Genomic DNA, 12,337 nt, shown 5'->3' on the forward strand with positions numbered 1-12,337 from the left:
ATAATAATAGTTTAGATAATTTAATTTTGATATAATTTTCTTTAAAAATCATAAAGGAATCTTATAAGAGAGTTTTTTTAATTGTATAATTACACTATTATATAAAAAATATATTTAGTAACTTCGGTGTTATTTTGGATAATTTTATCTCTTAACAAATAAAGAAAATATTTATTAAATAAAAAACTATTTGTTTAATAAAATAAATAATTTAATAATTTATTTTTATTTTAAAATAACTAAATAATTTTTCTTTTTAAGAATAATGGTTGTATAATTTTTTTAATACTAACTTTACAAAATTATATATATATATATATATATATATTTGAAATTGTATTATTATTTTTAATTATTTATTGATATGATAAAAAAATAAGAAAAATAAAACTAAACTATATTAACATTCTTTGATATCATGTTTAAATTAGACAATTTTACCTTTTAATAAATAAAAAATAAACTTTATTTATTAAATAAAAATTATTTATTAAATAAATAAAATAATTGAATAATTTGTCTTTATTTAAAAAAAACGAAAAAACTTCTATTTCCAAAAATAATGGTTATATAACTTTTTTTTAATAATGTTTTTACAAAATTATATGTCTTTTTTAAATTATATTTTTTAATTAGTTATTGATAAAAAATAATAAAATTATAAAATTGTATATATTTTAATGTAATACAAACATAATAATCTGTTTACTGCATTTATTTTTTACAAATATCTAATTATAATTTCTTTCTAAAATAACACTAATGTTATCAATGAATTGAAATAGGTTCCCACTCATCAATTGTGACACTCTTGTTTCTTTTTTTTCAAAACATGCTCTATGTAACATGAACACACAGTTCCTTTGAGCATAAAAATAATTTTGGCAAATCATTTGAAGTGCAAAAATTCTGGAAGTGTATGTGCAAAATGTTGAGCAATAGAAGAACTCTCTAAACCTTTAACCAGATCTGTCAATTCACAAAAAGAAAATAGACCTTTCTGATTGTTCAGTTTGAATATCACATCTCAAATCAAATGACAAGAACTTGTGCAATGTTCAGAATTCAGGTGTCTAATGCACATTTCCTAATCAAAATCTCAAAATACAATGAAATCACAAATTATGTCACATACCATACAACCACATGGTTCTAGTTACATCACACTTTTTTCCAGAAGTAAGGTTACTTGCATTAGCATTAATTTCAGTTTAGGGTATCTACGTTTTTGCTTAACTCCTCCAACTTCTTCATTCTCAACTTCTCACTTTCTGTCACCAGCTGAATAAAGACAGAACAAGACAAGTAAGGACACAAATTTAGAAAGTTTTACACACACTCAAATCATCAAACAAATTCTTACCTCCATTAGTTTGGTAACAAGTTGAGCTTTTTCCTTGTTTTTCTCATTGAAAGCGTCAAGGGCTTCCTTATATTCTCTTTCCTATCATCCCATAAAAAAGATAGAAAAATCAAGTTTAAATCATTTATACTGAGAGAATCCTGATATGTTTACAACCAACAGTGAATTGAATTGTTCCATGTTACAACGGTTAAAAGTACCATTTGACATGTATAGTAAATTTGGCTATTTGTGTAACTAGTATTTGGAGTTCCTGTTTAATACTTATTCTCTTTTTATCTGTCAAACTATTTATGAAAGTAAAGTGGTATCAGCAATGGTGAGTTATGATTGCTTTATGGTTCATATCTCCCTTCAACCCTTTTTCTTTATTTTATTTTTCTAGGCATAATGATGCAAAAGAAGCTTGCATGAGGAATTTGAAATCTCCCATTGAACCAAATAGATCATTTTCTAAGGGGACATTTTAAACACAATTATTAATAATGAACAGCTTAACCACTAAATAATCATGTCCACTTTGCCTCCCAGTTGATGAGACAATATGGGGCCAAGCAAGCAAGCATGGTTTATTGATTAAATTCTTTTCAGTGCTCAAGTGTTTGTATCAAAAGCTGTGTAAGTAAACCAGATGGGGATCACTTTGCCACCTTAAGTAAATCCTATGGCTTAAGTTAAGAATAGATTTTAGAAATGTCAAAAGCAAAACAACTGGTAAACAGTTGGAAAACCTCACCTTTCTTTGGCAGGTTTGGCCCAGTGGCTTTAACTCTTTGTTCACACTGTCTATCTTCTTTCGAACCATTGCAACTTCCTTCCTCAATGGATCTGTCAGACCCTCAAGCTCCTACAACATCATATTCAGTTTTTTTGAGCAATTACTACTCAACACTGGTGACATGTGAGTAATTGTTTAAGAACAAGGAAAAATAACCAATACACCACACACCACACAGCAATTGCCTTTGAATTTCTGATCATCCTCAATTCTTGCTCAAAGATTTTATGAGAAAATTAAAAGGAAACAAAGTTTCTAATCAGATTGACCTGCTTGGTTTACAAACACGAATAGATTCTATACTTTTTTCCCATACCTTTTATTGGCGTGTTTGGGAAGACAAGTAAGAAATCAGGTCTCAGAGGTAGAAGTTATAACTATTGGCTGCTTAACATGAAAAGCATATCTGGAATGTGGAACCAAACACGCTATATGTTGATTTATGTGTGAAACATACAAGACCAGAAAACAAATAAAGCATGAAAGCTTAGAGCTAAACCAAACACTTACTTCTCTAATCTCGGCCAAGCGTTTTGTTTCCTCCTCTACTCGACCCAGATAAGCATGAACCTTGTCCCTCACCTCCATTTTCTTCCTCTCAATTTCTTCTTCCTTTGCTCTGAACATTGCCAAAGCTGATCTTGACATCTCCTCTTCCTTGTCATCCCTCATTGGACTCTGGTTGACGTTAATCATCCCCGAATTCCTCACACGCTGCACATTTGTTTGTTGTTGGTGTTGCTCATACGACTGTTTTGGTGTTGCCATTGTTGCACCACAGACGATAACACTCTTTTCCTCTCCAAGGCCAGTTATCTCCCGTTTTCTTTCTCTGTTCTTTTTCTCTTTTTCTTGGAATGATGGCTCTACTTTCCCCTAAGATGCTTATAAACAGGACTGGCTTTAAGGGTGTGAGACTAAGCAGTTTATTTTGTTAACAGACCATAGAATAAGCCCAAATGACAGATATGACTGTTAAAAGCTATGAAGCTAACAGTGGATTTATCTTCTCTAAACAAATACTTAGAGTTTTTCCTGCCAACTTTACTCACAAGCCAACTTGATTATATGGCACTATCAAAGTTCTAGTATTGGATTTGGAAGATGTTATATGTTGAGAGTATAGATGTTAAGTCTTTGACTACACTTCTCCGTTTTATTATTCCCTGAAAACTTAGTGAAGAATCTTTTATGAGAGCGATTTGGTTAGGTAGCAATTTTCTTAAGTTGGTATATTGGCAAATTCAGCTAACTACTGTTCCTCAACGTGGCATCTATAGTCTATGTATGGACCAAAAAATTTACAAAGGCGCGTGCATATATATAGTTATATACCTCCTTCCCCGCGGTAACTTGCAGGATCATATAATCTTTTTACCACTTTTAATAAGGCAAATCTTTTTAGATCTATATAAGGTAACATATATATACAGGTATTTTTCTTAAGAAGTTTCTAAGAAGCGTTGGTAATTATATAAGTGCTTTCTTTAAGATAGAAAGGTGCTTGGACCATAAGTTTTGGTTGAGGAGTGAACAGAAAGGGCCACCTACTGCTATATAAAGCATGAATGTGGGAGAGCCTTAGGAAGCAAGACAGAGTAGGAGAACTAGCAGTACCCAGTTGCCTTTATAAAAAATTATTACCCATATGGATGACCAGACCAAAAATGCATTTTCTGGAGCAGAAAGTCACATACTCACACAGCTTGGCACAGTAAGAAAGGGGCTTCCAACTTATGTTCTAAATAATTGCTCTCACATTACACTGGGCCAAGCACCGTTGAGTTCCACTTGATGAATCTAGGTGAGAAAAGTGAAAACACAAAGCATTATCTTAGAATCTTATTTCATTTTTAAGGTAATATTTTTCCAGGATATGACCACCTTTTTAATTGAGTCTGAGATTGTTTAAAATTTCTTCAACAAACACATATAACGAGAATGCTTTAAGTAGGGACAAGTACAACACGAGTAAATACATGAAAGAGTGGATGGTGAATACTTTCCAGGCTGACTTGTGATCCTTCATTATTAGTTAGTGTTCGTAATAGTTTTTTTTTTTTTGTTACATCATCATGTTAATTTGTGGATTAGCCAATTAGGATATGTGTTCGAGTTAATCATGCACTTGTATGGTTCTTAAAACTCCATCCAGAGAACCCTACTTCCTGATGTATACTCAAAAGTCAGAAAAGCTTAAAAGTCAATCCAACTCTGTCAAGCGTGGTGTATACATTCAAAGATCTGTAAACTTTCTGCTGAACTTATTGGAGGCATTTGAATGTTATATGCCCCACAGTCCACCCACCCAAAAAATTACAGTTTCCAGCTTAGTGGTTAGTTGCTGTGCTCTTGTTTGTGGGTTTTGACCGTCCATGAACTTCCAAGTATCTGAATTTTGATCAACAGCATTGAATATCTGAGTTCTGTAACTGCTGCCTACTGGCTGTAGTACGTCATGTCGAGCTTTGAATTGCATAGGCCCACCAGGGTCAACGTATCACATTTCCACTGAATCTATCCTGCAAAAGATTTTGCTTTGTCTGATTATAATACGAATTTGTTTGCTGCTTGTGTACATGATCAATCAAAACCTCGAGGAAGACAAAGTACGTGCTAGATTTGCACCAGGGGCAAATCTGTGTTTACATTCAAACACTAAAATATGCTTTGATCTCACTGAGAAACAGATTGCTTCCTCCTTTAATAACAAAGTTGCTTGCTTAATAGCATGCATGGACCGAGAAAATTTGCCCTTGGGTTCTGTGCCTAGGATTTGGTAGAGAATACTCGCACCCAACCACATCACAAACTTCGAGTCTTGAAAATTTCCGATTTTCTCAGTGTAGGCTGAATACTACACCAAAAATGGGGATAGTTTGAATCTGAATGGAAGACGCGATGAGCCCATATTTACAAGGGTTACCATTAAAAAGGTGGATTTCCAAATATGTATTCGACAAGAAAGTTAAAGAATAGCTCAGATGACTCCTAGCCCGATGTTGTTACTCTTTTTAATTAATAAATATGTATAAACACTTCAGTTTCATATTAATAGTTTGAAGGATTGAATCAAGCTTCTAATTATATCGTGTTTGATTTTCAGTTAGACATTTCTACTTGGTACGGGAAAAACCTACGGAAAAATTCTTTTACCCAAACCGTGGTTGGAGGTGGAGGCCTCTCCAATATAAAACCAAGATGCATTATAAATACAAATGCTATGGAATTCCAATGTGTTTCACATGTTCCTGCCACCACCTATAGCTTAAGGCTAACTATTCGCCAGGCAATTCCACTGGACTACACACCATGCACACCATAAAGCAAGAGTTGAAATGCTTAACGACAAATGAGGAATACAGTTGAGCTTGTGTAACGCATGCAAAACAAGGACAAAGCATACACCAGAATCTGAAACCAGCAGTCTGAGCCAATTCACCCAATTTGATTATATAAAACATACAATGAACAACTTCCATTATAAAGTTATAAATCCCCAATGGCAGTCAAAATCTGCAACTAAGCAATTTTATTAAGAGAACAAACATAAATTGCAAAGAAAACCAGTAGTCCATATTAAGAAGGCTATAGTTGTTTTGTGAGGCAAATCGCCCACCTCCTCAATTCGAAATTCCCCGGTCATTCTTTCTTTCCAATTCCATGCGACATATTATAGATTCCTCGTCCCTGGACAAAATGCATAAAACAGTGTCTATATAATATGACTCGAGACAAATGGAGCATTGGAGATACACTGATAATGAAGTCAACAGAGACAAGTAAAAAAACCATATTACAATTAACTTACAATCATATAAAGTGATGTAGCAGCCAAAGCCAGAGGTATGGCCACAGATGTAACCTTATCCATGGGTCCCTTCAAGTAGGTATGCCTGTGGATATTCTGGTAATATTTTTGCTTCTCAAAAAGCTTTTCTCGTGGTCTAAATGGTGCTTCTGGCATCCTGCATATCAAAGCCAATGATTATCTTATTTGTTTCCCAACTATATAAAATAAGAAGAAAACATGGCATGAAATGAATTGAAACAAAACAGAACTTCAGCAATGCTATCCCCCGCTTTTGTCACCACCACAAACACAGCAGATAGAGAGAAGTACTTGAAGCCTTTAACTAGTTCCAACTTAAGCATAGAACAAAGCAGGAGAAAAAACAAAAGATAAAGAAGGAAAAAATGCGATAAATATATAACTAAAGCACCATACTACCAAAAAATCGAATCACCCAACTGTGATTTGTCATTTGTATAAAATAAAGTGGAGATTTTCAGGTGAACAAGAATATGCAAAAGCTATATACCAATAATCCAGTGCAGACAGTTCTCAGTTTCACCAGATAATATCTAACATGTCACATTAGAAAAAGCTCTACATGTACAAAAAAAAAAACAATTTTCCAAACTCCAGTAAGCAAGAAAATATCTCTTGCTACATTCTCCTCACAACTCCAAAATCTCTTCACCAAGTACTATTGTATACTATCAAGTCTAGCAGGTGCAACTGTTCATGCCTTTGCACCACGCACACTGTCCCGTATGGATGTGCATAGTGGGTGGTTTTATTTGTAAACAAAAGATTCGTCAATTGTTGTCCAAACAAATATTATTATACTATATGTGCCAAAAGAACAAGAACAGAATTGACATCACCAAATACTTGCAACAACAACCTAGGAACAAAGGTATGCCTAACCCTAATGTTATTTTACACAACTTGAAGTAAACTTCACAGTTTCATAATTCAAAAGAACATTAAATGAATAATCTCCCCCCGTCCGCCACACACACACACGTAACAGATGAAAAACAAGATTGAAGCGTCAATTTCGCTAAAAACGAAAATAGGGAAAACAACAAACTATCGGGATTTAATCGAGAAGACACAATCGAATACAGCAACAAATTGAGAAATGATAAAAACCAGCATCATGGATAAGGCACACTGTATGAAAAGGATCCAAACACGGGAATTCGGTAAAATTTATTTGATTAGATTAAAATAACAAAAAAGGGGAAAACGAGATCTGGGAGAAGAGTGTGGCTAAATCGTGCAGTGAGTGAGTAATAGAGTTGGGGCTTTACAAGCTTACATGGAATAGAGGCGATGAATTTCTCTAACGATTGTGAGATTTGTGATGAAGAAGAACGACGAACTAGCTCTGTGACAATTTAGGATCTTTACGATTGGGGAAGATAAACGAATTTTATAGGGCTCCGTTTACCTATTTATTGACCCGGTCCGAACCAAAGTTCCCGCTCCGTAACAACTATTTTAGGGGTTAAAATAAAGTTAATTATAAAAAATAAAAAATGTTATAAATTTAGAACACATCACTACCTTCAAAAGATCATAATTTATAATATTTTAAAATAACTTCATCTTGTAACTATTATTGTAGAGGTTAAAATAGAATCAATTATAAAAAATACAAAAATGTTATGAAAAAAATAGATATATATATATAAGTCAAAAAAATAAGAAATAAAAAGGTTATTTGTTTATTTATTTATCACTTTAATTTAGTGTTCCTGTTTCGCGGCTTCCGCGCGTGAGATCTTTGTTCCGGCGCGGCGCGGCACAGCTCCACCCGTGCACAGTCACCATGTCCACTTCAATCCTCTCAGGTCTCAAACCCATTTCCGTTATCACCCTCAACCAAGGTATCCTCAAACCCGCTTTTGAATCCTTAACCCTCCTTTCTTCTCACCCACTCACGTCCCCCTCGCGTCTCGAACACGCGCATCCTCTCCTCCTTGACTTCTGCACCACTGAGAAAGCCCTTCCAAAAGGCCAATAGTTGCATGCCTGTTTGCTGAAATCTCACGTTTCGGTGTTTCTAGCCACCAAGCTCGTTCATATGTACGGAAAATGTGGAAAATGTGGCTCTTTGCTCGATGCACTCAAAGTGTTCGATGAGATAACTGAGAGAACTATTTTTACCTGGAATGCCATGATGGGTGCGTTTGTGTCAAGTGGGAAATACCTCGCAGCAATTGAGTTGTACAGAGAGATGAAAGCCCTTGGTGTGGCGCTAGATTCTTGTACTTTTCCCTCTGTGCTTAAAGCGTGTGGTGCTCTTGGTGAAACCCGCTCAGGGGTTGAAATTCATGGTGTGGCTATTAAGAGTGGATATGGTGAAGTTGTGTTTGTGTGTAATGCGCATATAAGTATGTATGCCAAGTGTGGTGATCTTGATGGGGCTAGGGTGCTGTTCGATGGGATTATGATGGAGAAAGAGGACACTGTTTCTTGGAATTTTATTATTTCGGCACATGTAGCAGAAGGAAAATGTTTGGAGGCATTGTCGCTTTTTAGAAAAATGCAGGAGGTTGGTGTCGAGAGTAATACATATACTTTTGTTGCAGCTCTTCAAGGTTGTGAGGATCCCTCGTTTGTTAAACTGGGTATGGAAATTCATGGTTTCGTGGTCGAATGGAGGATTCTGTAAGAGTTTTTGATAGTATGCTTTGCAGGGATTGTGTATCTTGGAATACATTGCTCTCCGGTTTGGTTCAAAATGAGCTCTATAGTGATGCTCTAAATTACTTTCGGGATATGCAGGGTTCTGGCTTGAAGTTTGATCTTGTGTCAGTGTTAAACTTGATTGCCGCATCTGGCCGATTGGGAAATTTATTGAAAGGGAAGTAAGTTCATGCCTATGTAATAAGAAATGGAATGCATTCTAATATGCAGATTGGGAACACATAGATATGTATGCTAAATGTTTCTGTCTGAAATATATGGGTCGTGCTTTTGAATGTATGCCTAAAAAGGATCTGATTTCTTGGACAACTGTTATTGCTGGATATGCACAGAATGAATGCCATCTGGAAGCAATGAATTTGTTCCGGATGGTTCAGGTGGATGAGATGGTTGTTGACCCCATGATGATTGGAAGTGTTTTGCAGGCTTGTACCCAGTTGAAATCTAAAAACTTTGTCAGAGAGATTCATGGTTATGTTTTGAAGAGAGATTTAGCTGATACAGTGCTACAAAATGCCATTGTCAATGTATTCGGAGAGGTTGGACATATAGATTATGCAAGACGTGTATTTGAGTCCATTAAATCCAAAGATATTGTGTCTTGGACAAGTATGATTACCTGCTGTGTTCATAATGAACTTCCAGTTGAAGCTCTTGAACTTTTCTACATTCTAAACCAATTTAAAATTCATCCTGATTCTATAGCTGTCATTAGTGCACTCTCTGCCACTGCTAGTTTATCTTCATTGAAGAAAGGATAGGCGATTCATGGGTTTCTGATCAGGAAAGGTTTCTTCTTGGAGGGACCAATTGCTAGCTCCCTAGTGGAAGTAAGGTCATTGCTTTATTCAAGAAAATGACTGATGAAAATGTTATTCCTGACCATATAACCTTTTTAGCTTTATTAAATGCATGCAGCCATTCAGGGTTAATGGATGAAGGTAAGAGGATTTTCGATATTATGAAATATGAATATCAATTGGAACCATGGCCAGAACATTATGCCTGTATGGTTGATCTCCTCAGCCGTTCCAATTCCCTCGAAGAGGCTCATCGTTTTGTGAGAAACATGCCTATCAAACCTACTTCTGAAGTTTGGTGTGCTCTTGCATTCATTCTAATAAAGAATTGGGAGAGATTGCAGCAAAGAAGCTCTTACAATCGGATACAGAGAATTCAGGAAAATGTGTTGATATCAAACATCTTCGGAGCATATGGAAGATGGAATGATGTTGAAGAAGTGAGGTTGAGAATGAAGGGAAAGAAGAAGACACCAGCAGGATGCAGTTGGATTGAGGTAGAAAATAAGATTCATACCTTCATGGCAAGGGACAAGTCTCATCCAAAGTCTGATGATATTTGTCTAAAACTAGCTCAGTTTACAAAACTTCTGGGAAAAGGAGGGTATAGGGCTCAAACGAAGTTTGTGTTCCACAATGTTAGTGAAGAAGAGAAAACACATATGTTATACAGACATAGTGAAAGGTTGGCCCTTGATTATGGTCTGCTTGTTACACCAAACAGTACTTTCATTCGAATCACAAAAAACCTTCGAATTTGTGATGATTGTCATGCATTCTTTAAGATAGCATCAAAAGTCTCCCAAAGGACCCTTGTTGTAAGGGATGCCAATAGGTTCCATCACTTTGAAAGAGGAATTTGTTCATGTGGAGATTTGTGGTGAATACCTTGATAATATGAAAATAGATGGTTCATATTCTCTGGTTCCTTCCTGTTGCTGGCAGTCACTAAAATTTCTCCTTCAAAGTTTTGCTTCTGAACAACATCATTTTCTGAACCAGAAATTTGTGAGTTTCCTTGGACCATTTGATTTAGTGAACCTAATTGAATGTTTTTAATAAAAAATTAACACTGGAATTTAAATGTGAAAATATATCAATATAAAAAAATAAAAATGTATTTAAGAATCATTCTTTAAGTAAATTGTATTAAAATTAATTAAGTGAATGGATGATTCAAATGGATACATACATACAAATGACTATAATCATATCTCATAAATAACGTTTCAATAAATTTTAATTTAATCATGACTGTTAACAAACAAAAATGCTAATGATATTTTTGTTTGTTTTTGTAAATGATAAAATTATACACCTTAAGAATAATTGTATTCATATGTGTGGGTATATATATATATATATGCATTAACTCATGGCATTTCAATCCTATAACAGAAGAAATGGAGAAAATTATTTTTCTTCATGTATAAATATAGTCTTCCACAAAAAAATTAAATGAAATTGACAGAGATGCAGTAAGAATTCTTAATTTTACCGAGCAACAATAACTATCATTAGATACTCTTTTATATGATGTAAATTTGAATTAAAATATGTATTAATACCATTCTTTAAATTGAATCGGAATAAATGCTTTTTTATTTTAAAATTTAAAATAATAAATATTATACTTAACATATATTTTTTAATTATGCTCTAAATTATATATATCTGGAATTGAATAAGAATATATTTTTGTGCTGTTAATTTGAATAATAAAAATCATAAGATTTATAAAAAAAATTAATTAGAATCATTAATTAGTTTGATTAAGAATGTATATTTGTATTTCCTAACGTTATTACTTTTCTATCATTTTGTCATGTATTAACGAGTGCAATTTTTATTTTACAATATACAATGCCACCTCATTTAAAATGTCACCTAATAATGTTGAAATGGTATGCGTATTGGTGTTGTTTTTGTTAGCATTTGGTCTATCAATGATAATTGTGTGCATTTTCTTCATTTTTTTATTCATGTTGCAGGGTCTTTGAAGGAGGCAAAACTGATTAATGAGCTTAAACTGTAATAGGTTTAGAACACACATATCTCTTTGACGTTTTAATTGGATTTTGTGTATGGTCAAATTTAGGAACAGTTTTGTAAGAAATTGTTGGTTTTTCAAGGTTTGAAGGGAGACTTATATTGTTAATTACTAGGACTGTTTGGTTTAACAACTTAAATAAGTACTTATCATATAAGTGTTTTATGTATAAGTTGTTTCTATTTTTCATATTGAAAAATAAAACAGGGTTAAATAATTTTAATATAAGTTGTAAGTTATTTGGAGAACGTTATAATTAAAATAAAGTGGAAATAACTTGGCGACATGTTACAAACTATGTTTATAAGTTTTTAGTACTACTTTAAAAGAACTATTGTCATAAGATAAGTTTAAATAAGTTATAAACACATTTTTCTATACATAGCCTTAGTTATAATCATATTTCTTTTATAGTATGATCTGATAAGTTTTTATCCTTTTGGAATCGACAATGGCTTCTGTTTAACACAATTACTACAATAACCACTTAGTGAAAATGTCAAACTCTTAGTGATATATTCAATCTCTCTTAATAACAAATATTAAATGGATTAAAGAGCATAATTTGTTAATGTGTAAAGGGTAGAAGCAAGTTTTGTTTAAAAAAATTCATTGTAGTCCATTGTGAATGTTTTCCATGAAAAATATTGTGATAATTATCAAGAACGAATAAAATTTTGTGTTATCATTGAGACAGCATGTCATAACAATAATTATTTATTACCAATTTATTATTATTCCTTGTATATTATTATTATTTTTAATAATACTTTGGTACATTTTTGTTTTGTTTATATTTGTTAATAATTTATTAACAACAATGTCTATGTAGAGATAGTTT

General features: G+C 33.4%; 2 protein-coding genes and 1 pseudogene across 4 annotated transcripts; 1 reads left to right on the forward strand and 2 right to left on the reverse strand.

Annotated features, from left to right (window-relative positions):
• Positions 1–976: 976 nt before the first annotated feature.
• LOC137818166 (RAB6-interacting golgin (DUF662)) lies at positions 977–3,220 on the reverse strand. Its single transcript, XM_068621429.2, has 4 exons — positions 2,652–3,220; positions 2,100–2,210; positions 1,364–1,444; positions 977–1,281 (listed from the first exon to the last, which is right to left on the reverse strand). Exons 1-4 carry the CDS (start codon positions 2,907–2,909, stop codon positions 1,207–1,209), a joined length of 525 nt encoding a protein of 174 aa, XP_068477530.1. The 5' UTR covers positions 2,910–3,220; the 3' UTR covers positions 977–1,206.
• A 2,350-nt stretch (positions 3,221–5,570) lies between these two features.
• LOC137818176 (cytochrome-c oxidase/ electron carrier) lies at positions 5,571–7,417 on the reverse strand. Of its 2 annotated transcripts, none has more exons than XM_068621441.2 (3): positions 7,253–7,417; positions 5,953–6,109; positions 5,571–5,831 (listed from the first exon to the last, which is right to left on the reverse strand). In XM_068621441.2, coding segments are annotated over exons 1-3 (207 nt in total). In that variant the 5' UTR covers positions 7,255–7,417; the 3' UTR covers positions 5,571–5,783. The 2 variants fall into 2 exon arrangements, with proteins under 2 accessions (XP_068477542.1, XP_090153255.1); XM_090297129.1 differs by having other exon boundaries at positions 7,245–7,372.
• Positions 7,418–7,676: 259 nt separating this feature from the next.
• Positions 7,677–11,576, forward strand: LOC137818159 (pentatricopeptide repeat-containing protein At3g63370, chloroplastic pseudogene; annotated as a pseudogene). Its single transcript, XR_016517260.1, has 2 exons — positions 7,677–10,454; positions 11,438–11,576. The product of XR_016517260.1 is annotated as a pentatricopeptide repeat-containing protein At3g63370, chloroplastic pseudogene (transcript).
• Positions 11,577–12,337: the final 761 nt, after the last annotated feature.

Source organism: Phaseolus vulgaris, chromosome 11, assembly GCF_051622355.1.
Source record: "Phaseolus vulgaris cultivar YP4 chromosome 11, ASM5162235v1, whole genome shotgun sequence".
Classification (NCBI taxonomy): Eukaryota; Viridiplantae; Streptophyta; class Magnoliopsida; order Fabales; family Fabaceae; genus Phaseolus; species Phaseolus vulgaris.

Bases quoted from the DNA above. Each gene is read 5' to 3' on its own strand.
- LOC137818166 (XM_068621429.2), bottom strand. From the start codon at position 2,909: ATGGCAACACCAAAACAGTCGTATGAGCAACACCAACAACAAACAAAT. The intron at 2,211-2,651 runs GTAAGTGTTTGG...ATGATGTTGTAG, and splicing joins GCTTGGCCGAGATTAGAGAA to GAGCTTGAGGGTCTGACAGA. The intron at 1,282-1,363 runs GTAAGAATTTGT...GTCTTTATTCAG, and splicing joins TTGTTACCAAACTAATGGAG to CTGGTGACAGAAAGTGAGAA.
- LOC137818176 (XM_068621441.2), bottom strand. The intron at 5,832-5,952 runs GTAAGTTAATTG...CATTTTGTCCAG, and splicing joins CTACATCACTTTATATGATT to GGACGAGGAATCTATAATAT.